Source organism: Acomys minous, assembly GCF_964271855.1.
Source record: "Acomys minous genome assembly, chromosome: 16".
NCBI classification, from domain to species: domain Eukaryota; kingdom Metazoa; phylum Chordata; class Mammalia; order Rodentia; family Muridae; genus Acomys; species Acomys minous.
This window is the reverse complement of record NC_140498.1, coordinates 86761790-86788328: the sequence shown is the minus strand read 5'-3', so window position 1 is coordinate 86788328 and position 26539 is coordinate 86761790. Positions and strand designations below refer to the sequence as shown.

The following is a 26539-nucleotide window of genomic DNA, read 5'->3' as shown; positions in this document are numbered from 1 at the left end:
TTGACCCGCTCCAGCTACTGACACATTCCTGACTGGCTCTCATCTAACCCCGAGGTCATGGTGGGTTGAGAGACAAAAAGCCAGCTAGCTTGAAGCTCCCCCAGCCTTCAAAGTCCCAGAATCACACTGCTCAGGCTTGTTTCTGACGCCTCTCTTGCATTTGCCTTCCTGCTGGTTCCTCAGCCTTCCTTATAAGATTTTGTTTGTATTCATTTGGGCGTTCCCGTGCATAGCACATGTGTGCATAGCATGCCCACGAAGGGCAGCAGGAGGTGACGTTACTGGGAGCTGGAGTTATAGTAGGAAGCTGTGAGCTGCCATGTGGGTGCTGGTCCTTTGCAAGAACAGCAAGGCCAATTCTCGGCCTTTGAGGGAAGCGGCCTTGCCCTGGCCCCTCTGGCTCAGGGGGACCTGGGTCTTCTTCCTGCGGCTCCAGTCCCGGCAGATGGGTGAACCTATCTCATCTTGCAGGGGCGGACCCCGAGGAGACTATTCTCAACGCATTCAAGGTGTTTGACCCTGAAGGCAAGGGATCGCTGAAGGCTGACTAGTAAGTGGGTTCTGAGGGAGAGGGGTCCCCACTGTCCAGCCCCAATGGATGTCACTAACATCTGCTCTCTTCTCCCCTATAGTGTCCGGGAGATGCTGACTACACAAGCAGAGCGGTTCTCCAAAGAGGAGGTACAGGGTCCCCAAGGGTCCTCAGTGCTCCCATCTGTCAAAGTGGGATAAGATCAGAATCCGCCAAAGCTTGCTGGTGCTCACAGTGCACATTGCCAGCCCTGATCCAGGGCACAGTGTCTTCTGGTGGCCTTACGACATGGGCCTGGGCATCCCAGCTAGCAGAGAAGCTGAGGCAGGAGGATTGCAAGTTAAGGGCAGCACAGTTCAAGGCCAACCTGGGTAACTCAGTGAGACCTCTCACAAAACAGAAGATGAGTAAGGAAGGGGCCATGTAGCCCAGAGCTAGAGTACTCGCCTGATGTGCATGCGGCCGTGGGTTCGATCCCCAACACTGCAAGATCTCGAAGGAGGGGAGAGGGAAATCGGGGGTTGGGGAGGTGGGCAATAGTAACCATTCAAGACCATTTGGGAGCTGCCTCTTACGATGGTGTCTCACTGCACCGCCCTTAAACTTGCTACTTAAACCCAGGTGACTTTAACTTCCGGATCCTCCTGCCTCTGGCTTCCCGTGCTGGGATCACCCACACTGCTTCATCTGCCACTTTTAAACAGGGAAATTGCCTGTGAAATAACCCACCTCGATTTCTGGTTTCCCTTCAAAACTATGACCTCTCTGGCCAGGTGACCACAACCTGTCACACGACTACATCCTGTCCCGGTCCCCACCAGGCCTGCCCGGCAACTTCCTATACAGCTGCATCTCCATTTTACACTGCAGGGGTGTGGGGGAGGGGGGAGGTGGAGCGGTGTCTAGGGGACCTTGAATCACTCTTGGGAATAAAGGCAGGATGGTAAAGGCATAGGAGCATGTGGACACAGAAGCTGAGCCAGGACAGTGGTCTGGGGTGAACTCTCACGGAGCTGGGACTTCTGGGCCTTTGGACTGCCCTCCCGCCTTGGCCCTGGTGACAGCTGTCATGAGGAAGGCCCAGCTTGGGGGGGGGGTGGAGGGGGGTGGGGTGGGGGGTGGGGGGTGGCAGGGGTTCTTGCCAGGATCTCAGGCCCTCTCCGCCCCCTGCCGCTCTCAGCATCTCTGTACCCCACTATTCTTACTTGCAGATTGACCAGATGTTCGCAGCCTTTCCCCCTGACGTCACCGGCAATCTAGATTACAAGAATTTAGTCCACATCATCACCCACGGAGAAGAGAAGGACTGAGCTCGGTGCCACAGCCTCGGGGGGCCTACCGGCTGTCCACCTCCAGCCCCCGCTGCCCCAGCCTGCAGCTGTGCGCCATCCTAAGGCCATGTGTGCAAATAAACAGGAAGTCTTGGATCTAGTCCTGGTGGCCCTTGGCTCATTGGCTCTGAGTAGCCAAAGTCACAAAGTATTTAGGTTCTGTGAAAGCAGCAAGAATGTCAGTTTGAGAAGAAAAAAATCAAACTGGTTCTGGTGGCGGCGCACGCCTTTAAACCCAGCGCTTGAGAGACAGAAGCAGGTGGATCTCTGTGAGTTCAAGGCCAGCCTGGTCTACAAAGAGAGTCCAGGACAGCCATGGTTACACAGAGAAACTCTGTCTTGAAAGAAAGAAAAAGAAAGAAAGAAAGAAAGAAAGAAAGAAAGAAAGAAAGAAAAAAGAAAGAAAGACAGACAAATGGGCTCTGCCTGGCGGTGGTGGCACACACCTTTAACAATCCTAGCACTTTGGAGGCAGAGGCAGGTGGATCTCTTTGAGTTTCAGACTTAGCCTGGTTTACATAGTGAGTTTCAGGCCACCCTGGGCTACATAATTAGATCTTGGCTCAAAAACAAAAAACCTGGCAGCAGTTCCTGGCTCTCCTGACCTGGGCCTTTGCATGACCCTAGAGCTGTGTCCCCATCAATAAACTAAAAACAGGAAACCGGCTTCAAGAGAATCACTGAGACCAAGCAAGCATGGTGACATCCAAGGCTAGCCTGGGCTACATAGCAAGGCCCTGTTTGAGAAAGTGAAGGAACCCACAGCCTCATACTCAGGGTAGCCCTGCAACCAATGAGGTCCCTATGGGCCCCTTGCGGAAGCCAGGGCTCAAAGGACAGGTCCTGAAGGATCGGAGCACACACACCTCCACTGCCAAAGTCTGGACCGCCCACACCCCACCTGTGGTCCTGGGAGTGTCCCCCAGGGGCGCCCATTCTTCCAGAGGCACTGAGGCTGGGTCCTAGATACCTGGGCTCTGGAGAGAGGCAGCGAGGCCTTCAGGCTCCAGCTCTGTTCTGTGGAGACACTCATCCCCAAGACACACACACACACACACAGTCACATACTCAGCTTCCGTGTTCTCCCTGGTAGGCCTTGCTGATTGTTGAGGGAGATGCTGGCTCTGTTCTCAGGGTCATAGGAGGGTGCGGGCACACAGCCCTCAGGCCACTTCTGAGCCCCTCACCATTGCATAGCTGGTTTCCAGCCCTCGGGGCTCCTCTTAGCACATGTAAAGGTCCTTGGGCTTAGCAAGAAAACATTTATTCTCTCTGGGCATGGCTCAGGCTATCATCTTCTTCTTGGGCCTTAGGTCGTCCCCCTTCTCCGACAGGGTTTCCTGTAGGTCCCTGGCACGGTCCTTGTGAAGGAAGTTCTCCAAGACCAGCTGCCGGAGGCTGCTGTGGTCCAGGGGGTAGTCCACTGCAGCCAGGACAGAGCTCTGTGAGGACCTGGGAGGCGGCGCCCAGCTCACTTCCTTTCCAGGGGAAGTGTCCCTCCACCACGCTAGGCTGGCCATGGGGCGGAAAGCCCTTTAGAGCTCCAAGCAGAGATGCACCCTCAGGGAATTCCCAAGCAAGGACGGGAAACACAATTGGTTTAATAGCTACCGACTAAGATGCAAGGCACAGCATCTGTTTGATTGCCAAGTCATTGCAACCAGGGGGACATTCATTTTAGTGGCTGCATAGTATACCATTACGTGTGTGGGTAAGCTCTGGCTAAGAGTGAATGGTGTGTGCGCTTGCACATGTATGTATGTGAGTGTGTGTGTGTGTGTGTGTGTGTGTAGGAAGAGCATGGTGGCGCACGCCTGTAATCCCAGCACTCGGCAAGGCAGAGGCAGGTGGATCTCTGTGAGTTCGAAGCCAGCCTGGTCCACAAAGTGAGTCCAGGACAGCCAAGGCGACACAAAGTGTGTATGAGTGTGTGAGTGTGTTTGTGAGTGTGTGTATAAAAATGAGTGTGAGAATGTGTGCTTATGAGTGTATGTTTTTATGAGTGCATGTTTATGAGTTTTTCCGAGTATTTTTATATGAATATCTGTGGGAGTGTGTGTGTTTGAGTATATGTGTGTGAGTGTTTGTGCGTGTGTGCATGAGTGTGAGAGTCCATGAGTGTGTGTATGAGTGTGATGGCATAAGTTTGTGTATGTGTGTATGAGTGTGTGCATGAGTATATGTGAGTGAATGTGTGTATAAGTGTGTGTATGTAGAAGAGTGTGTGGGTATGAGTGTGTGTGTGCATGTGTGCATGTGTGCGTGTGTGCGCGTGTGTGCATGTGTGCATGTGTGCGTGTGTGCGCGTGTGTGCATGTGCGTGTGTGTGTGCATGTGTGCGTGTGTGTGCGTGCGCGTGTGTATGTGCGTGCGTGTGCGTGCGCGTGTGTATGTGCGTGTGTGCATGTGTGCATGTGTGCGTGTGTGCGTGTGTGTGTGCATGTGTGCGTGTGCGCGTGCGCGTGCGCGTGCGTGTGCGTGTGTGTGTGTGTGTGTAGAATCCTTTGCTCATTTCTGGTTTGGGGCTACACATGTGCCTACTTCCTCCCTGACCCCTTCCATAAGAATCTGCTCCCATCTGTGTTTTCAAACAAGTAGCCGCCGTGTGGTGGTTACTCAGGGAAGTTATGAGGACAAAGGGGCGTGGCCCACAGACTCAGGTTCCTTAAGGAACTCTGCCCACTGCCTAAGTGGCAGCCGGTGAGAACTCACCCTCTTCAAGTTTGTCACTGAAGGATTCTGACCCAAACACAGGGGGCACAACTCGTAGGGGCTCTGGAGTCTTGAGGAGGGCAGAGCCACCCCAGAAGGGGTTGATAAAGGGCTGCGGGATGTCAACGTCAGGCCCCTCTGAGTCCTGCAGGCGCCGGAAGGACTCCAGAAGCAGCAGGTCATTGGTCTTCTTTTCTATGATAGCTGGAAGACAATGGGGTCAGGGGTCAGGGGTCAAGGTCATGGCTACAGGCCTGGGTGGCCCTTGTTGTAACAGAGGAAAGGATGGGAGCTGACAGTGGCTTTCTCCTGGCCACTGGCTGTGAGAAATTCTGACCTCACGACTCTTTTGTTTGTTTGGTTTAGTTTTTTTCAAGACAGGGTTTCTCTGTATAGGCTTGGCTATCCTGGACTCACTTTGTAGACCAAGCCTGGCCTCGAACTCACAGAGATCTGCCTCCCTCTGCCTCCATCAGTGCTGAAATTACAGGCGTGTGACCTCACGACTCTAATGCACATAGGCAGAGCTGCTCATGGTACCACACAGAAGGTCTAAGACATCCAAAGCCCCGTGAGCGGCAGGTTCCTGGGCAGCACAGTGCAAAGAAGGTTCCCTCCGTGGTGACAGTGAGAAGCCAAAAATCAGTGTCCCACTATAAAGCAAAATCCAGGGCTAGCCTGACCTTCAGGCCTTTGTTTATGCCATTCCTTCTGTCTGGGATGCCTGATGTGGGTTCTGGGATCCAAACCCTGGTCCTCTGCAAGCACAGCACATGCTCTTAACCACTGAGCATCTCTCCAGCCCCTGTGAGTTAAATTTTAAGAACAGTGGGCCGGGCATGGTGGCGCACGCCTTTAATCCCAACTCTTGGGAGGCAGAGGCAGCTGGATAGCTGAGAGTTCGAGGCTAACCTGGTCCAGGACAGCCATGGCTACACAGGGAAACACTGGAGAGAGAGAGAGAGAGAGAGAGAGAGAGAGAGAGAGAGAGAGAGAGAGAGAGAGAGAGAACAGTGGGCACCATTCACGCCAGGCTGCCATGATTGGGGGCCTAAACAAACCCAGACATGCAAAAGGCAGTTTAACAAGCCTTCTCAGCACAGCGGGGCCACCATGCACTTCGTGTCCTCCTTCCAAACAGAAGCTTTATTCCTTCTTCTTGCCTTATTGCCTTGACAAGGCTTACTATGTATACAGCGCCAAATAAACCCAACTGGAGTCATCTTTGCCTTCTTTCTAATCTTAGAGAAAAAAACGTGGGGCTCAAATATGGTGTGTGTGTGTGTGTGTGTGTGTGTGTGTGTGTGTGTGTGTGTGTAGGCATGCATGTGCACACAGGCATGTCTGTGTGTGAATGTATAAGCGTGCTTACTTGCTAAATCACATTTAAATAAAAAAAGAAAGCCTCAGTTATTTTAGGGGGCTGGAGAGATGGCTCAGAGGTTAAGAGCACTGTCTGCTCTTTCAGAGGTCCTGAGTTCAATTCCCAGCCACCACATGGTGGCTCACAACCATCTATACTGGAGTCTGATGCCCTCCTCTGGCCTGCAGTTGTACAAGCAGATAGAGCTCTCATCTATAAAATAAATAAATCACATAAAAAAAGAAAGCGTGCGTATCTGCATGAGTGTCCATACATGTGTGAGCACGTGTGTTAGAATATATCTTTGTGCACCTGTGTGCATGTGTGAAGTGTCTGTGTATGTCTGTGTGCGAACATGTGTGTACATGTGTGTGCACATTCATGTACACATGTGTGAGCACATATATGTTTAGTGTTTGTGTATGTGTGTAAGAAAGCTCCTTCTAGCCAGGCAGTGGTGGTGCACGCCTTTAATCCCAGCACTAGGGAGGCAGAGGCAGGCGGATCGCTGTCAGTTCGAGGCCAGCCTAGTCTACAGAGCGAGTTCAGGACAGTCAAGGCTACACAGAGAAATACTGCCTTGAAAAATAAAATAAAAAATGCTCCTTCTAGTTTAAGTTTTTCTCAATAAGGGAATTGAATTTCACCAACTCCCTCTCCTGTGTCAACTAAAATCATCACCAACTATCCCATTTTAAATCATCCCAATAACCCAATGTGGAAGCTTCTGAGTTTACCCTCATTTTGGAGGTAAAAGGACCTGAGCACAGAGGGGGCTAGAAACGTGGCCAAAGTCACACAGCCAGTAAGTGAAGAATCAGGATTCAAACCCAGGCAGGCTGCACCGGGGCCGTGCTTACTACCAACCAAAGAAAGAACTCTTGTACCTGGTCCTAGAACATGCTGGGGGGAAAAGCCCCTAAGAGCGGAGCGGGCCCCAGCTCGGCTCACCAAAGTACTGCTGAAGGTTGATGTCCGTGATCTTCCCCTTCTCGCCCAGTTTCCCCAGGATCTCGGTGGCGTCACAGTTGATCTTCTTGAAGAGCTTCTCCACGGAGTTCTTGAGATACTCCAGGGTCTTGCTCATCTCCTTGTATCTGTTCTCAAAAATGTCCGCCTCCTCCGTGGTCTTCCTCAGTTTCTCCTGGGGGCAGACAGACACCAAGCCCGGCCTGAGGCTGAGGACTCTCTGTGCAGGTGACTGGGGGACCCCAGACAGATCTGCAAACCCCACAGGGAAATGCCATCAAAGAAATGAGCTTCCTGTATGCGTCAAACAAAATTAAGAAAAAAAAAAAAAAAAAAAGACCAGACAGCTAAGGATGTGGCTCCTTGGGTAAAGCGCTCGCGTACACCCAGCCTGGTGTGCACACCTATAATTCGTGCCCTCTGGGGGGTGGGGGGCAGGAAGGACAGGAGTCCAAGGTCATCTTTGTCTACATAGTGAGCTTGAGCTAGCCTGGGGTACATGAGACCCTGTCTTCAAAGTAAGTGATTGCGGGGCTGGAGAGATGGCTCAGTGGTTAAGAGCGCTGACTGCTCTCCCAAAGGTCCTGAGTTCAATTCCCAGCAACCACATGGTGGCTCACAACCATCTATAATGAGATCTGGCGCCCTCTTCTGGCCTGCAGGCAGAATACTGTATACATAATAAATAAATAAGTCTTAAAAAAATAAGTGATTGCTTTGAGTGCCTAAGAGATGGTGAAGAATGAGAAGGGAGGGTTCTGAGGGGACAGGTGGTGGGAGCTTCTCCTGCTTAGGGTATTTGCATGAGACCCACCCGCCCTCCATATTGCCCCGGAAGCACCACCACCCCATGAAGACAGAAAACAGTAAGTACAGAGCCAGGCAGAAGAGACGCTGATGAAGGTACTGCTAGTCCCAACCCTAGGCAAGAGTCTGGGGTTCTAGGTGGCCCCAAGCAGAGGGTGCAGGGCTAGTCTGGGGACTAGCGGAGGCCAGCCTGAATCACAACAGCTCTAGGAACATCCTCTGCCTCTCCTCCCCCACCCCCACCTCCACCGCCCGACCTCCCCGTCATGGCTCTGAGCTCCACCAGCTCTGCGTTAGCCTGAGCTTTGCTGCCCCCTAGTGGTAGATCTTAGAATGGCACCACTAGCCCAGTCAAGATGCAGGGCAAAAAAATGAGCCCCAAGGAACAAATAGAAGATGCTCAGGGGCAGAAACTTTTATTTTGAACAAGAGTAGCCCAGGCTAGCCTTGAACTCTGGATCCTTCCGCTTCAGCCTCCTAATCATGGAGACTACAGGCATGCTGTGATCGCCACATGTCCAGCCAGTCAGGCGGGACTCACATCTTGCCCAATTCTCCCAATACTGTCATGAGAGAACCTATTTGCTCTAGGGGTGGCAGTGTGACCAGCTATAAGTCCCATAAACAGTCATTGTCCGAGTGTCCTGAAAGTAACTGGGGCTTCCTGGGTTAGCCAGTGTAGCCGTCTCAACACTCCCCCACTGTCTTCTTGCTTGAAGTGTATGTGTGATGTTTGGGTCCGTGGCTGCTACAATGCTACCACCAGGCATCCTTGGGACGGAAAGCAAACTCCAAGGAGAGCATAGATGGAAAGTGACATCACAAGGATGGCCATCCTCCCATCCTGGAAGTGCCAATTTTCATCTTACATAACAAAAAAAAATGAGTCTATAGCTTGCTCAGGCTCCCAGGGTAGCATCGGGGAAAGGGGACTGGTACATGCCTTCAATCCCAGTACTGGGAAGGCAGATGCAGGAGGATCTCTGTGAGTTTGAGGCCAGCCTTGTCTATATAGTGAATTCCAGACCACTGAGGCCGGCGCACACCTTTAATCCCAGCACTCAGAAGGCAGAGGCAGGCAAATCTCTGTGAGTTCGAGGCCAGCCTGGTCTACAAAGCAAGTCCAGGACACCCAAGGTTACACAGAAAGACCCTGTCTCAAAACAAACAAACAAACAAACAGACCACTAGGGCTTTAAAGGGAGACTCTGCGCAAAACAAACAAACAAAACAAAAAACCACAACTCAGCCAGGCGGTGGTGATACAGGTTTTTAATCCCAGTACTTGGGAGGTAGAGGTAGGCCGATCATTGTGAGTTGGAGGCCAGCCTGGTCTACAAAGCGAGTCCAGGACAGCCAAGTCTACACAGAGAAACTCTGTCTCTAAAAACCAAAACCAATCAACCAACCAACCAAACCAAAAAAAACCAAAAAAGCCGGGCGTGGTGGCTCACACCTTTAATCCCAGCACTTGGGAGGCAGAGGCAGGTGGATCACTGTGAGTTCGAGGCCAGCCTGGTCTACAAAGTGAGTCCAGGACAGCCAAGGCTACACAGAGAGACCCTGTCTCAAAAAACCAAAACAAACAAACAAACAAACAAACAAACCCACAACTCAGCTTCCTAGAGTTGACCAAGCTATTTTTTTTTACCTCTACCAGCCTCTGTTTCCTCCCCTGAAAAATGGAAAGAGCATGGCACCTTCTTCCAAAGACAGAGAGAGGGCCAGGGGAGCCCACAAAGCCTGGCATCTCCTGACTAGCACCTAGCCCAGGAAGCGTTTGCATGCAGGGCGTGGGCTGTGGCTCAGAGGTGGGGTGCAGAACTAACATGCTGGAGGCCCATGGGGTCGATTCTTAGCACAGAGAAAAAGGGAGGGGGGAGGAGAAAGAGAAGAAGGTAGGAGGTTGCTTTGTGGTCATTATTACAGGTAAGAAGCAGTGGAGTTGGGCCAAGGGGGAGACAAAAGGAGAAACTGAGGCAGAGATGTGTCAGGATGAATTGCAGTCCTGGGGCTTGGGTTTGAACCCCCCCTGCCCAAAAAGGGACTCATTTTTACAATACACAGACTTTAGGGACAGGGTTCTACAATGGGGTCAGGACAAGCCACCTGACAGACCACAGGTAGGTACAGGAGGCTCCCTGTCCCTTCCTCTGCAGCCAGCTCACCTCCATCTGTTTGAGGGTGCTCCGGGTGCCCTCGTGTGAGGACTGTTGCTGTGACCGCAGGTTGATGATGTCATCCTGGTCAAGACAGAAAGGGGCCAGTGAGGAAAAAAATGGAAGGTGCCCTCCCCTGCTGCATCTGACCCTACTCCAGAGTTGGATAATCTGCTCCCTACCCCCTTCTACTCCTTGGGAGGTTTTGATTTTGGGTTGGGGGGTGGTTTATTGTTGTCGTTATTTTTTTTTTGTTTTTTCAGACAGAGTTTCTCTGTGTAGCCTTGGCTGTGTGGAACTCACTCTGTAGACCAGGCTGACCTCAAACTCACAGAGATCCACCTGCCTCTGCCTCCCAAGTGCTGGGATTAAAGGCGTGCGCCAACCACACCCGGCTGGGAGTTTCTTTCTTCAGCCTCTCTGAGAATCATCTAGAACTATCTTGAGCAGTGGTTCTCAGTCATTCTGATGCTGGGACCCTTTAGCACAGTTCCTTGTATTGCGGTGGCCTCTTCCCCCACCATAAAACTTTTTTCCTTGCTACTTTATAACTATAATTTTGCTACTGTTGTGAATTGTAATGTAAAAATCTGTGTTTTCAGATAGTGGTAGGCGGCCCTTGTGAAGGGGTCATGACCGTGGTTTAGAACCATCTAGAACAGAGCAGTCAACATCATCCTTCACACTCTATTTGCACTAATTCGGTAGTCGGCAACCACACGTGGGCACTGAGGACTTGAAACATGACCCCAGCCACTGGACAGCTGTGGTTTCAGTTGTACTGCAGTGTAAGGAATTTAACAGCCATCTGTGGCTGGTGCTTACTGCGCTGGGCCCAGCAACTCAGCCCAGGATTCCTCTCACAGGAGTATGACTTACTCTCCCGGATGGCCAGGCTCACTCCATGTTCCAGGTCTGGAGAAGGGCTCGAGACCCAGCCTTTTTGGCCTGTTTCCAGTGCAGTGTGTCCAAGCCCTTCCACACAGTAGCCCCCCTCCTTAGGCATCAAGTGGAAATAATATGTGATTCCAGCACAGGCGGTCACTCCACTAGGGGACAACCTTGCTGAGGGGTGGCAAGTCAACCATTGATAGTGAATTCGTAGAGGGGGAAAGGGTGGCACACGGACAAGTGGCTAAATGCCAATTACCAGGCCATCTGCAGAGATGTAGGTATGGAGCGGGGCTTGTATAGCTGCAGTTTAGGGTGCAGAATTTCCCCAGTAGACGCTTGGGCTCCAAGCTCTAATTTTATAGAACAAACAAAACCAAGAGCCAGGAGGCTACTGTTCTGGTTCCAACTGCACAGCACAGATTGGGAAACTGAGGCCAACAGAGGGCCCTTTCACCTTGCCCCAAGCTCTCAAAGGTCAAGTGTGTTGTGGAATATTTCCAATCCAGTCAGAGGCTGCACAGAGCTCCTCACGTCTGCATCCCACAGGGACTAAGGGAGTGCTCCCTCTGAACAGCCTGGACCAAAAAGGCCTTCCTGCCATAATGAAGACAACCACTAGAGGGCAGTAGCACTGCACTCAAGGTCCACAGTGGCCTACACAAGCCTGTCAGATATCATGTCCTCAAATAAACAGAAAAATTGTGGAAACTTGAGTAGAATGCTGTACTTTTTAGAGGTTGACAGTTACTGAGCAAACTTTAACGGGAGACCAGAGAGGATGAGGATGACCCCATCCCCAGGTAGGAGTGAAACTGGTGTGCAATAGGAAAAAAAAAAGCTTTTAGTATCAAGCTGTGGTGGTGCACGCCTTTAATCCTAGCACTAGGGGAGCAGAGGCAAGTGGTTCTCTGTGAGTTCAAGGCCAGCCTGGTCTACAGAGCAAGTTCCAGGGCAGTCAAAGCTACACAGAGAAACCCTGACTAGAACAACAAACAAACAAACAAACAAACAAACATTGCCATGATGGCACACACTTGTAACCCCAGTATGTCTCCCCAAGAGGAGACAGGAAGGTCCCTGGGGCTCATAGTCTATCTAGACGGCATAACTCATAGACAGAGGACAAGATGGAGGAACTGGGGAGATGGCTGAGAGGTTAAGAGCACTCGCTGCTCTTGAAGATAACCTGGGTTTGACTTCCACAGGGCAGCTCACAGCCATCTGTAACTCCAGTTCCAGGGGCATCTGATGCCCTCTTGTGGCGTCTTTGCACGCGAAGCACAGGGACACATGCAGGCACACATCCATATGTGTAAATAAAACTATCTTTTAAAAAATGCTTTCCATGCCAGACGGTGGTGGCGCACGCCTTTAATCCCAGCACTCGGGAGGCAGAGGCAGGCGGATCACTGTGAGTTCGAGGCCAGCCTGGTCTACAAAGCAAGTCCAGGACAGCCAGGGCTACACAGAGAAACCCTGCCTCAAGAAAAAATAAATAAATAAATAAATAAGAGTGCTTTCCCAGGTCGTAGCCCAGAGCTTGACGGTACCTGCCGCAGCGGTCGCTGGTATGTTTGGTGTGTGGGCATGAACTCACTTGTCAGTCTCAGGGCACATGGCCCTTGTCTGCAGAACAGGTAGGCTTATCAGGGGACCACCCTGGGGAAGGCTGTTTGGGCCAGCCAGGCCCTGTCAGCCGTGCACCTGGATCCGCTGGGTCCTCTTCTGCATGGTCTCCATATCATTGTTGAGCTCAGTGACGTAGGTGAAGCGGGCAAAGTTCTTTTCCTCCTTGGCCAGGAAGTCCTTGGTGAGCTGGCTCAGGTCCCCGTTCTCCGTCAGCTTCAGCAGCCGCAGGTGTGCCACCTCGTAGCTCTCGAAACTCTCGCCCTTGCTCTTCTTGCCGTGTTTCCTGACCTTGACAACTGGAGCGGGCGGGAGACGGAAAGGCCAGAGGAGGTGTGGAAAGGGACGCGGCTCCCCATTCTCCTCCCAGCCTGGGAGGTGGAGACACACAGACGCCTGGGGCTCAGCTGCCAGCCAGTGGGGCTGAAGCAGTGTTCTCCTGGTTCAGTGAGAGACGAGACGCTGACTCAAAAAAAGCAAGGCGTGACTGGAGCGATGGCTCCGGAGTCATGAGCATCTCCTGCCCTGGAGGACCAGGTTTGGGGCTCAACCTATCTGGTGGCTCATAGCTTCTTATAACTCCAATCCCAGGGGCTCTGACGACCTCTTCTGGCCCCAGCCAGCACCCACACACTACTGTTATGAACTGTCATGTAACTATGTGTTCTCTGTCTATCCTGGTGAAAGGGTCATTCGACCTCCCAAGGGGTTGAGACCCACAGATTGAGAGCCTGTGTTTTAGTTTAAAAGATCCAAGCCTCAGATCCGGGCGTGGTGGCGCATGCTTGTGATCCTAGCACTTGGGAGGCAAGAGGCAGGCAGATCTCTACGAGTTCAAGGCCAGCCTGGTCTACAAAGTGAGTCCAGGACATCCAGGGCTATTACTCAAAAAAAAATTTTTTTTGTGTTCATTGCTAGCCTGAGATTTAAATTTAACCAGAGGTGCTGTATTTTTATTGGCTATGAGAGGAAGGAGGGGGCGTTGAGAGGCTGTGGTTTGTACCTTCCTCTTTCTTGGCCTGCTCTTCAAATTCAGAGCGGTCGTTGAGCTTGACAAGCAGGAAGGACTTGAGTTTGGTCTCGTGAGCGTACAGCCGCTCCAGCTCGCGGATCTCCAGGTTGTACTGAGAGATGTCCTTCTGCTGCCGGTCTTTCATGGCGGCCATCCGAGCCGTGGCTTCCACCCTGTGGCGAGATGGAAGGTGAGCCTTGGTGTCCAGAGCTCTCCTCTCTCTCTCTCTCTCTCTCTCTCTCTCTCTCTCTCTCTCTCTCCCTGCCAGGCCAGAGGACTGCATGCCTGCCCAGTGGCTACCAGGGTTCATTTGTAGTTCTTTGCAGTCCCCCTCTTTTTTTTTCCTGATGGTGGGAACCAAATTCAGAACCCTACCAGAACTGAGAGTCTAGACCAAACGGAGGAAGCGATTTTCCTGTCACCCTCGTTATTGTCAGCAGCAGCGGCAGTCCCATCATCACCACCAACACCACCATTACCATCATCACCACCATCACCATCACCACCATCATCACCACCACCATCACCACCACTATCATCATCACCACCACCATCATCACCATCATCACCACCACCACCATCATCACCATCATCACCACCACCACCATCATCACCATCATCACCACCACCATCATCACCATCATCACCACAGCCACTATCATTATCACCGCCACCACTATTGGTACCATTGTCACCATCATCCTCATCACCACCTTTCCCTTGCACGCATGGATTAGTCTCTGCTCTCTACCACCTACATGGATGCTACCACAATGCAGAAGTGATGGAGGGAGAAGTCGGCCCCAGACATGTCTGACTCTAAGGCCTGTTCTCTCCCTCACCTCATTTTGTGCGAGAAAAGACTTTGATGGAGAAAAGACCAGGACCAAGGACCATGTAGGAGACAGAGAGCCAAAATCCCAGCTGCCCCAGCTGCCCTGTCCTGCACGGGCACCCTGGTTTTTTTTTTTTTTTTCTGAGCAAAGGGGAGACATTAATCCTCCAGCTGAGGGGAGGATGACGGAAGTACCACGGTGCCCCGCACGCTGCTGGCTACATGGTTAGTGTCCAACATTGCGATACAGAGGGTCCTGCCAATCCAAGAGGAGCGAGTGGGTGCTGAGCTGGGAGGGAGCTAAGCCTCCCCTAGCACCTCTGCTCGTAGGCCTGGGTGGACTGCTCGATGGCTACGTTCATGGTCTTCTTGTGTATCTGCATACGCCGCTGAAGCTGCTGGTAGACGTGGTCATAGGCGGCCTTCTCATAGAGAAGATCCTCAATCTCCTTCCGGAGTTGGGCATTGGAGGTCAGCATCTTGTCAAAGTGGACAGTGACCTGTGGGGAGGCTATGGTTCAAACAGCCCCAGATGCTGGGGCTCTGGACTGGTGGACTGATGTGAGTTCGAGGCCAGCCTGGTCTACAGAGCGAGTCCAGGACAGCCAAGGCTAAAACAGAGAGACTCTGTCTCAAAAAACCAAAAAAAGAACTGAAACAGAGGATTTAGGGGTAAAATGTCCGGATGCCTTCCCTTAATTACCTTAATTATGGTAAGTCATTTATCCTAAGGTACTTGGGGTAGGAATGAGGTACAGCCGGAACCTCGTGCTGATGATGAGACCAAAGTGACAGGGGGGGGGGGTACTGGAGAGATGGCTCAGCAGTTAAGAGCACCGCCTGCTCTTCCAAAGGTCCTGAATTCTGTTCCCAGCAACCACATGGTGGCTCATAACCATCTATAATGAGATCTGGCGCCCTCTTCTGGCCTGCAGGTGTATATGCAGATAGAGTACTCATTACATTAAATAAATAAATTTTTAAAAAAAAGTGTGGACAATCTTTCAGTCCCCATTTCCCCTCTACATCTGAACAATGGATCTTAGGGTTTTGGGTTTGCTTTTTTTTTTTCCCCCAAAGGCTTATTTATTTTATGTATATGAGGGCTCTCTCTGCATGTACACCTGCAGGCCAGCAGAGGGCATCAGATCTCAGTATAGATGGTTGTGAGCCACCATGTGCTTGCTGGGAATTGAACTCATGACCTCATGACCTCTGGAAGAGCAGACAGTGCTCTTTAACTGCTGAGACATCTGTCCAGTCCCTGGGATTTAGCTTTTAAAAGCTCTTTCTTTTGTTTTTTTGTTTTTTGTTTGTTTTTTGTTTTTGAGACAGGGTTTCTGTGTAGCCTTGGCTGTCCTAGACTCGCTTTGTAGACCAGGCTGGTCTCGAACCCACAGCGACCCGCCTGCTTCTGTCTCCCTCCCTAGTGCTGGGATTAAAGGCGTGAGCCACCATGCCCAGCTTTCAAAAGCTTTTTAAAAGGCAATATTGGTTACACTGTTCATGAGAGTGTAGACAACAGTGCTTACAGGCCTGAGCCACCTGCCAGGGGAGGGGTTGGGTCTAGATCTGCCTGGTGGCCTTGGGGACACGGTAGGGGACGGAGCGAGTGGTGAGGTGTACCCTCAGTCCACCCTCTCCCAAGCACCCAGCAAGCGGGTTTTCTGCTGATAGCTCAGGGGTTAAGCTTAAAATCTGGGAGCACAGAGGAGTAAGATGAGAGTGGGGGGGAGGGGAGGGGAGGGGGGAGGAGGGGAGGAGGGGCGGTGGGGACGGGGGTGGGTGGGGACAAGGGTGGGGTGGGCTGGAGGTCGGTTGGGGGTGGGCCGGGGTGTCGAGGCATCAGAGACCAGCCCCTCACCTACCAGGTTCAGTCGGGTCTCCAGAATGTGAATCTGTTTCTGCAGCTTCCGGGGGTTGTTGGCCTCTTGTGTCTTCAAGGAGATCTGCTTCTGGTTCGAGATTTTTCTCTCTATCTGAAGAATCTGAAAGAAAGATTGGGGGGCGGACTGGGGATCATCCGGCTGCACCAATATCTGCTGGGCACAGATTGACCGTTTGCATGGGGTGGGGGTTGGGGTGGGGGTTGGGGTGGGGGATGGGGTGGGGGATGGGGTGGGGGTTGGGGTGGGGGATGGGGTGGGGGATGGGGTGGGGGTTGGGGTGGGGGATGGGGTGGGGGATGGGGTGGGGGATGGGGTGGGGGTGGGGTGGGGGTGGGGTGGGGGATGGGGTGGGGGATGGGGTGGGGGTGGGGTGGGGGTTGGGGTGGGGGATGGGGTGGGGGATGGGGTGGGGGATGGGGTGGGGGTGGGGTGGGGGTTGGGGTGGGGATGGGGTGGGGGTTGGGGTGGGGAATGGGGTGGGGGATGGGGTGGGGGATGGGGTGGGGGATGGGGTGGGGGATGGGGTGGGGGATGGGGTGGGGGTGGGGTGGGGGTGGGGTGGGGGTGGGGTGGGGGATGGGGTGGGGGAACAGGGCTGAAGCAAAAGCCAGACTGAGCCTCACCCTGCCAACGGTTCTGACTTGGCTCCTAATTCCTGCCCCATCAATTTATCCTCACCCCAACCAAGATTACAAATAAAATTGACGCTGAGTGTGAAGTTGTGAAGTTTCCCACCAAAGAACAGAAATTGCCCATCTCTCCAGCCCCCCACAGCCATAGTGTCTGGAGGAAGCAGCACTGGCCCCTGTGGTGGTGAAAGGTGGTTGTCAACCCAATCAGACTAAGAAGTAGCTAGAACAGGGGAGCAGAACAGCCACAGCTGCTTCGGTAACGATGGCTCTAACTTCCCAGTGTCCACCTGGGCATTCCTGACATGTGCAGTTTCTCTGCTTAGGACTAGGACTTGGGACTCTTACTGAAGTGACCAGGAGGGGCATCACTCACTGCACACATCATGGGAAGACTGCCCTTTGATGTATCGGGAACTTTCCTGGGAGTCGGTCCCCACCTTGGCAATCAGATCATTGGCACACCTCACAAGTGTGGTTCTTTTCTGTTGCACACACAAGAAGCTCAAGTTGGCCAGCGGCACCTGGTGAAAGCTTTGACGGCTCTCCACGTGTGTGCAGACTCTGACCACATCAGCTACACCAAGGGCTCAAGATACAGCCCCTTTGGAAATTGGCCCACAGTCTATTGTTTTTGTTTTTTGACACAGGGTTTCTCTGTGTAGCCTTGGCTGTCCTGGACTTGCTTTGTAGACCAGGCTGGCCTCGAACTCACAGTGATCCACTTGCTTCTGCCTCCCGAGTGCTGGGATTAAAGGCGGTGGGCCACCACACCCTGTAGCTTATTGTTACAAATAAAGCTTTATTGGAAAAGCCAAGCTAATCATTTCTGTACTGCCTGTAGCCACTGCCTTGGTGTTACACAGCTGAAGTTCAGTTTCCATAGACATCACTGTGGCTTAGAAAACACAATTTAACTGTGGAGTTGTTTTTGTTTTGTTTTGTTTTTTTGCAAAAAGATTTCACAGGGCCGTTTTAGATACAATGGTCCAGAATCTTTTTTTTTTTTTCCCAAGACAGGGTTGAGAGTCTTTATTTTTATTGATTTATTTTGGGGTTTTTTTTTTTTTTTCAAGACAGAGTTTCTCTGTGTAGCCTTGGCTGTCCTGGACTTGCTTTGTAGACCAGGTTGGCCTGGAACTCACAGTGATCTGCCTGCCTCTACCTCCCTAGTGTTGGGATTAAAGGCGTGCACCACCAAGCCAGGCGAGAGTCTTTAAATATCAAAATGCACTTGAATTTAGCGTCATTTGTTACTTTAGAGTCTCACTTGGGCACCATGTTGGTTTAAAATGAACAAACGTAGGAGTGGACATATAGTTCAGTGATAGAGGGCTTGCTAGGCATGCGCAAGGCCCTCGCTTTGGTCTTCGGCGGACTTGCAGAGGAGACCAGCATCCATCTCAGTTGTCTCAACAATCCAGTTCCAGGAGACACAATACCCTCTTCTGGGCCCTATGGGCACTGCTTTTCTATGCACAAGCTCACACACAAAAGCATATGCACTGAACTGAAGATAAGTGGGCCGGGTGTGGTGGGCACGCCTTTAATCCCAACACTCAGGGAGGCAGAGGCAAGTATATCTCTGTGAGTTTGAGGGCAGCTTGGTCTACAAAGCAAGTCCAGGACAGCTAAGGCTAACACAGAGAAACCCTGTCTTTAAAAAAAAAAAAAAAAAAAAGACAAGATAAAATCTTACAAAACAAAACAAAAATGCAAAAGTAAGGGTGGATGGCTATAATGCCGCGATACCTTTAATCCCAGCACTTGAGAGGCCGAGACAAGTAGATCTCAGTGACTTCAAAGCCAGCCTGGTCTATGGAGTAAATTCCAGGATAGCCAGGGCTACAGATATGTGCCTTAAAATAAGTAAATACAAATACATTTAAAAGTGACACACTTCCAACACACAATAGCTTCGGGTAGGCTTCCCTTTCTTAAGGGGAAGGGCGGCGACACAAGACCTGGCCAACACCATCATCCAGAAAGGCTACACAGATGGATGGTGTTGAGTGACTGGTTTTGTTTTTGGTTTTGTTTTTCAGTTTTTTGAGACAGGGTTTCTCTGTGTAGCCCTGGCTGTCATGGACTCCCTTTGTAGACCAGGCTGGCCTTGAACTCACAGCGATCCGCCTGCCTCTGCCTCCCGAGTACTGGGACTAAATGTGTGTGCCAGTTGAGTGACCGTTTTAAGCCAGTGCATCACGCTCAGAATCACATGTGCATCCCATGGCCTACACGAGACCATGGCAGGGTTGATGGAGCTGAGCCCCCACATTGTGTCCCACTCTGCCTAGGGCATTGTGGGCGTGCTGTCCCTGTCCTCTTTCGCTCGGTCTTCCACGGAAGCCTCACCTTGTCATCCAGCTCTGCCAGCAGCACCTTCATGGACGTGATAAGCGCCTCGTAGTCCCCCTTGGTCTGCAGCAGGAAGTGCAATTCCATGAAGTTTTTCTGGTTCAAGTCTAGGTTCCTCGGAGACTTCACAAGGCTCAGAAGCAGGGTGGTCTCTGCCTGCTCAGCTTTCAGATTCTCGATTTCCTTGCTGAGGGGAGGCAGCTCTGGCTTGGCCCTGTAGCCCCTAAACCGCCTTCACAGAACCCACAGGGGTGCCCTACCCTCCCACCTCCAAAACGGAGCCTGGGCCCCGTGGAAGAAGGAGAGCTTCAGAGTTGGGGGATCAGAGGGGTCAGGTCCAGACCTGGAGCCCCATATCCTATTTCCGTTCTCCAGCTCCAACTTTCCCCAAGGGCTGCATGCTTCTCGGGGGACCGCCACCCTGGTGCAGGGCAAAACTCTTCCCGAGCGGCCTGGGGAGACGGCTTAGTTGGTATAACTGTTGCCTGGCTAAGCATTGAAGTCCTGAGGTCCATCCCAGCACCCGTGCAAAATGTCAGGAAGGAGGGTCCCTAAGCTAACTGTCCAGCCAGCGTGGCCTACTCAAGGAGCACCAGACACTCTGCCGGGCATGGTGGTGCACACCTTTAATCCCAGCTCTCGGGATTAAAAGTCCAGGACAGCCAAAGCTACACAGAGAAACCCTGTCTCGAAAACAAAACAAAACCAACCAAATAAATAAATAAATAAATAAAGCAGCCAGTGGGGCTGTTCAGGGGTGAAATTGTCCAATAACCAAGCTCCCCCTGTCACTGCAGGGTCTGGAGCACTCACTTAGTCTCGTGAGGTTAGTGAACACGTGAGACACTCCTGCTGTGCTCCAAGAATCACACAGTTTATTTTATTTAACTCACTACCATCTTGGATGCCCTGTGTAGCTACTGAAGCCAGCAGCTGGTCTTCCCCAAGGCTACCGGGACTTTTTCACCCTCCTCAGCTCCCACCTGGAAGGAGACTTTATTAAGGTGGAAGGAAAACAGCACCAGCTGAGCAGGGTGCGGAGGAGAGTGGTTACAGGGAGAGCATGCTGGCTGGCAGCCAGGGCCGGGTAAAGGGAGCCAGGGCCCTGAAGTGTGAGAAGGCGCTCACAGAGCATGTCTGTGCTTTCCTTTTAAAATGTATCTTGAAGGGCTGGAGAGATGGCTCAGTGGTTAAGAGTGCTGCCTGCTCTTCCAGGGGTCCTGAGTTCAATTTCCAACAACCACATGGTTGCTCACAACCATCTATAACGTGATGATGCCCTCTTCTGCAAATAAAGCATTCATATACAATAAATAAATAAAAAAAAATTAAAAACTTTATCTTGAGACAGAGGCTCACTATGTCTCTGGGCCCTGGCTGGCCCAAAACTCTGGGTAGAGCAAGCTGCCTTCAAAATCACAGAGACCCGCCTGCATCTACCTCCCGACGAAGTGTTGGGGTGACCTTTTTGTGCACTATGTAAAGATTATCCTTGTAGGGCTGGAGAGATGGCTGCTCTTCTGACCTCTAACACAGAGGTCCTGAGTTCAATTCTCAGCAACTACATGGTGGCTTACAACCATCTATAATGTGATCTTCTGGCATGCAGATGTACATGCAGGCAAAGCACTGTACACATAATAAATGAATACATTTTAAAAAAAAAGATTGTCCCCAGCATTTGGGAGGCAGAGGCAGGTGGATCACTGTGAGTTCGAGCCCAGCCTGGTCTACAAAGTGAGTTTAGGACAGCCCAGGCTACACAGAGAAACCCTGTCTCAAAAAAAAAAAAAAAAAAGATTGTCCTTGTATTATTCTTTTTTTTTTTTTTTTGGTTTTTCGAGACAGGGTCTCTCTGTGTAGCGTTGGCCATCCTGGACTCACTTTGTAGACCAGGCTGGCCTCGAACACACAGTGATCCGCCTACCTCTGCCTCCCGAGTGCTGGGATTAAAGGCGTGCGCCACCACGCCCGGCCTGTCCTTGTATTATTCTAATGTAGATTTCTTCATGGACAGAGAACTGATTACAGGCTGACCTTTGGTATTGCTATTCTTTGGGTGCATCATATTTTTCGAACACGCCTTCCAACACCTTCTGAGTGGTTTAATAAAGAACTTAAAGTCTGGGCTGGAGAGTTGGCTCAGAGGTTAAGAGCACTGACTGCTCTTCCAGAGGTCCTGAGTTCAATTCCAAGCAACCACATGGTGGCGCACGACCATTTATGATGAGATCTGGTGCTTTCTTCTGGAGTGCAGCTGTGCATGCAGGCAGAATACTATATAAATAAATAATAAATAAAAATTTTTTTAAAAAGAGCGAAATGTCCAATAGCAAAGTCAGGAAAGGGAGGCAGGTCTCCCAGAGATAGGAACTCTGGGAAAGATCTCAGGTGAGAAGTCACCGGACAGGGAGGAAGAAACAAATGCCAAGGCTATGAGGCTCACAAGTAATAAGCCATGAGACAGAACATAGGTTCCTATAAGTGGGATAACATAAGTTAAGAGCTAGTTGGGAGACAAGCTGAGACTATGTCCAACCGTTAATAACTAATAAATCTCTGTGTCATTACTTGGGAGCAGGCAGTCCCGAAGAAAATGCGACTTTATTAAATAAAAGGGGCATGCCACCATGCACAGCCATTTATTTATTGTTACTTTGTTTATATAGAGATAGGCATAGAGGGGTGCCTGTAGGGGCCAGAAGAGAGTGACGGAGCCTTTGGGGTTGGAGTTACAGGTGGCTGTGAGACAGACGTGGGTGCTGGGAACCCAACTTGGATCCTCCCCAAGAACAGCTGAGCCAATCTCTCCAGCCTCCACTCTTTCTTTCTTTCTTTCTTTCTTTCTTTCTTTCTTTCTTTTTCAAGATGTATTCTATCTGTAAATGGGTGTGTGAACATGTGTGTGCGTGTTAGCATGCTACACTGCATCTGCAGGTCAGGAAACAACATAGATGTCAGTTCTTTCCCTCTGGGATTGAACTCAGCTCATCAGACTGGGAGTCAAGCTGAGCCATCGCAGCAGCCTGTCTTGTTCTACGTACACTTTGTCTTCTTCTACAAAATGAACGCGTTTCCAACAGATGGCAGTAAAGTGCTCTAAAAAAAAATTTTTTTTTTTTTGGACAGGGATGTCCCCCTAGGGACCAGCTTTGCCCCCGTGTAAATGGATCCATGGGAAATTAAAATCCCCATCTCTCCCTTCTCTGAACCCCAAGCATCCCGGCAGCGAGATTCTCTTTGGTGGAGGCCGGTTTTCTGCCTTTGCAGAAAGGGGCTCACAGACAGGTTCCCCCCATTTGCAAAAGGTTAGACCCTGCAGAGACAACGTGAAAACAGCCCTCACAACACCTATAAGAGGAGGATGGCCACGCCCACGAGGCATCCTCTGGCCCCGCCCCGTCACTGCCTAGACACTTAAACCAATCAGGTTCGGCCTGTCCTGAGGCTGGGATTGATTGGTGAGGGTGTGTCTGCGAGGCTGCCTAAGGACAGGGCCATCTACTTAGGGGGAAAAAAACGGGATCTGGATGAGGAACGCCTGCCTCCCGGGAGTCCTAAGACCCCCGGACACTCACTGGGTGTCCTCCCATGAAACTCTAGAGCGTAGGATAACAGGTCCCCGCTCCCCGGGTGGGCTCAGGGTGCCCTAGCTGTGCCCTGGGCCACCCAAGCACAACATCCCTCTTACTATTGGTTGGCGATCATGCGCTGGTTGCGGAAGTTGGAGGAATTTCTACTCTCCACCATCTTACGGAACTGCTGCCTCAGTTTCCGCAGCTCCGCCTCGGCCAGCTGCTCTTTGGCCTTCTCAGAAAGTTCCGGAAGGCTTAAAGAAGCCTTCCTCCTGTGTTTCTTTACCTGGGCAACATGGAGAAAAAGGAGGCCCGGGTGATCAGAGAAGCCTCGGGGTGGCTCCCAGGACACGGGGCAGCCCAGCCCGAAGTGATGTCATCTGCTTGTCTGTCATAGGGGAGACCCACCCTGGGCTGCCAGGTGACAGTCGAACTTGCTTTTGAGGTTTTGCTGAATTGGGAAGGCCTTCTTTACGGTCCTGAGTTCAAATCCGACCGCGCTGCGTGACTTTGAGAAAGTCACCGCCTGTGAGCCTCCCTTCTATGAAATTGGTACCCAGAGATGGGGTATTGGGGTAGGATGAGGTGGTATGTGAAGAGACAACAAATAACCAGCTGTTGTCACCTACCAGTGGCATTGAGACGGATCTGAGCTTCCCCTCTGCACAGACACTGGGTCCTGGAGGTCAAAGCCAGCAAGCCCGCCCACCTCTCTCTCTCCTTCTCTCTCTGTCTCTCTGCAACGTCCTGGCCAGAGGGAAAAAGGAAGTGGGGTACCCTGCCGGCAGTGAAGACCCATGGACCTCTCCTCCTTATTAAGATCTCCTCCGCCGCCCACAGCTTGGCATACAAAGGGGACGTGGCAGATGGTGCTGGGTATGACAAGAGCCCCTCCCCCCAAAGCCAAGTGTGCCTGGAACTTCTTCCTTTCCGAGTTTATTATTAGGAGCCAGGCAGATGGCCTCAGCCTGTCACTTACCCGTCTCCTCTCATCTCTGGAGGAAAGGGGTACAAAGGCCTCAGACGGTGAGCACCCTGGCAGAGTGGTTTTGGCTTCTGATTTTTGTGACAGGGTCTCCTGTTAGCCCAGGCTGGCCTCAAACTCAGTATGTAGCCGAGATTGACCTTGAACTCCTGATGCACCTGCCTCCGCCTCCAAAGCACTGGGATTAGAGACCTGTGCCACCACACTCAGTGCCTCATGCATGCTGGGCAAGCACTACCCACTGTCACACACCTGTGCACACACATGCATACACACACAGTGGAGTTAAAACATTCCCAGCCTCAGCTGCGAAGCCCTCTTCTCAGGTCAGGAACCCAGAGAAGCATTTTATTATATCAGAACTTGAATGCCACCTGCTGGAGGCACTTAGGCGAGGGGACATGAGCCCAAAGGGCTGTGAAGCCCGCTGTATCCCAGAAACTGGGAGGTCCTGTGCGGAATCCTGGGCTCTGATGGACCTCACGTATGTCCATGCAGCTCTCCGAACCCTGGGTTTTCACTCCAGAAAGCCGGAAAGGTACAAGGCAGTCAGTGCCAGGAGGTGGGGTGGCGGGGGCGGGGGGACTCCGCCTAATCTGCATAATCCCCGCCCACTAGCGTGGGCCGCTGATCTCGGCTGTGCACTGGCGATTGTTCCGCAACTCAGGCTGAATTCTAACCTGGGCATCTGTGATCAAGCTTGCCGACAGCCCTTCCCACGGGGCCCCAAGAATCCAGCTAGCATGGAGAGATGAACCATAAACACCAAAGGCTCAAGGCTTAGCCAGACCTGAAGATGCCTCTGGGTCATGTCCAATCACACCAAAAAGGACCTTTTCATGAAAACAATCTGAAGTGAATTTTCTGGGACTTGTAAACCACAAGAGTTCTGGCAGTGCTAATCGATTTGGCGTGCAAACAGCGCCTACTGTGCGCTTAATGTCGTGGGGAACTGAGCCGCGAGTCACCCTCGAGATGCTACGAATGCAGCCCAGGGTGAAAGTGTGGGAAAGGCTTCAACAGGATGTGGCGGTTGCGTTTTGAAGGCTGACTAGGAACTCACCAAGCGGGGCCAAATAAGAGAGGGGGAATGCTGCGAAGAGAGAACGCCTGGCTGAAGGTTGAAAAATAAAATGTAGCCCCATCCTTCTCCTAGCTTGTGAAAGATGATGTTCCGCAAATGTCACGGGGACGGAGGAGATGGCTGAGTGGCTGAGGCTTGGTAAATCTCACTGAAAGGGCAATAATGCTAGAAGATATATATTTTTTGAGACAGGGTTTCCTCTATGTAACCTTGGCTGTTCTGGACTCACTTTGTAGACCAGGCTGGCTGCCTTCAAACTCACAGAGATCTGCCTGCCTCTGCTTCCTGAGTGCTGGGATTAAGCTAGATTCTTACAGTGAGTGGGGAGGTCATGACCATGGACTATGTCTTGACGTTTTCTGGAGCCTTCTAGGTGGGGAGAAGTCGGCTTTCCCAAAAACAGCTTAAATGAATGGCCTTCCCCAGGCCTCCTTGACTTCTCATTTCATTAAGCCCCTGCGGTGTTTTCGTTTGTTTGTTTTCGAGACAAGTTCTCTCTGTGTAGCCTTGGCTGTCCTGGACTCGCTTTGTAGACCAGGCTGGCCTCGAACTCAGTGATCCATCTGCCTCTGTCTCCGGAGCGCTGGGATTAAAGGCGTGCGCCACCACACCTGGCACCCCTGCGGTCTTTACTTTTGTTGTTGTTGTTTTTGTTTTTCGAGACAGGGTTTCTCTGTGTAGCCTTGGCCATCCTGGACTAACTTTGTAGACCAGGTAGGTCCCAGCGGTCTTTACAATCTCCCATTTAACCAAAGTGGGCTCTTCTGGGATCCTGGGTGAGTGACTCGGTTTGCTTTAAAACAAAAACGAACTACCATCGCAGCACCTGGGAACTGGACATAGGAAAATCAGGAGGTAAAGATTATCTTGGGCTGCAGCGCAAGTTCAAGGCCAGCCTGTGATATATGAGACTCTGTCTCAATCAAATAAGTCAATGGATAAATGATAAATAAATAATTGCGAAGACGCTTGAGAGGAAATATAGCTCTTTGGGGTTGGGGAGCATTTGTGGTGGCAGTGGTTGGTTCCTGGCTTGCAGCAGCCCTCAGCCTCCGCTCTTCTCCAGCAGGGGGCGGTGTATACACCCGAACTTACCTCTCGCGTCTCTCAGTAGACAGCCTAGTGAGCCTCTGGCCTGCGGCCAGCTCCGCACCCCGCATCCCGCGTTCTCCACCATGGAACACGGGCCTTTGTGACACGGCGACCCACGTTCTCTATAGACAGCCGAGATCGCAGGACCCATGGGGAACCCGCAGCTTCCCAGAGGGCACAGGGCAACGCACTCCTGGGCTACCCTCAAGCTACCCCGTGTCAAACTAGCTATGCCAAGGAGCTGCCCTGGCCTCCGAGCCAGCTCCCATGCCCTCCCTGGACCGCTCTCTCTTGTTCTCTCCCTTCTCCATTAAAGGCCTCCTTTCCGAAACACAATGAGCTAAGAAGACTTGTTTTCAAAGTTTAGTTATTTGTCTGGAGATTAAACCGAGGGCTCATGGATGCTAGGCATTGACACTGCCTCTCAGCCCTCCCCAGCCCTCTCAGCCCTCCTCAGCCCTCCCTTCACCATCTGGAAGCTTCCCCTGGCGTGACTTCTGTTTAGGCAGCTTGACTCACAGCTCTGCACTGTCTGCCGCTGGGCGGGCAGTGGTTAGGAACATACCTCTTTGGAGAAGGTTTATTCCCGCGGTCTTCCTGGGTGCGGAGTTCAGCCCTTTAGCCAAAAAGGATGAACCCTACCCGACGCCCACCCGACTCCCTGTGCCGCCCAGTGTCGCCTGGAGC

The 26539-nt window shown here is 51.8% G+C and overlaps 2 protein-coding genes across 3 annotated transcripts in view; one reads left to right on the top strand and one right to left on the bottom strand.

The window, feature by feature from the left end:
* Positions 1-2529, top strand: part of MYL2 (myosin light chain 2) — a 7267-nt gene extending 4738 nt beyond the window's left edge. Inside the window, exons 5-7 of the mRNA XM_084762165.1 lie at positions 472-550; positions 633-681; positions 1744-2529. Of these exons, the coding sequence (XP_084618291.1) occupies positions 472-550; positions 633-681; positions 1744-1842 (227 nt within the window). The 3' untranslated portion in view covers positions 1843-2529. The remainder of the gene's footprint in view (positions 1-471; positions 551-632; positions 682-1743) is intronic.
* Positions 2530-3102: 573 nt separating this feature from the next.
* On the bottom strand, positions 3103-26167 carry CCDC63 (coiled-coil domain containing 63). Of its 2 annotated transcripts, none has more exons than XM_084762126.1 (12): positions 25856-26167; positions 23321-23438; positions 22808-22977; positions 19114-19303; positions 16109-16228; positions 14559-14740; positions 13397-13578; positions 12472-12692; positions 9883-9957; positions 6890-7082; positions 4576-4779; positions 3103-3286 (listed from the first exon to the last, which is right to left on the bottom strand). In XM_084762126.1, exons 2-12 carry the CDS (start codon positions 23327-23329, stop codon positions 3147-3149), a joined length of 1686 nt encoding a protein of 561 aa, XP_084618252.1. In that variant the 5' UTR covers positions 23330-23438; positions 25856-26167; the 3' UTR covers positions 3103-3146. The 2 variants fall into 2 exon arrangements, with proteins under 2 accessions (XP_084618252.1, XP_084618251.1); XM_084762125.1 differs by having other exon boundaries at positions 3117-3315.
* Between the last annotated feature and the right edge of the window lie 372 nt (positions 26168-26539).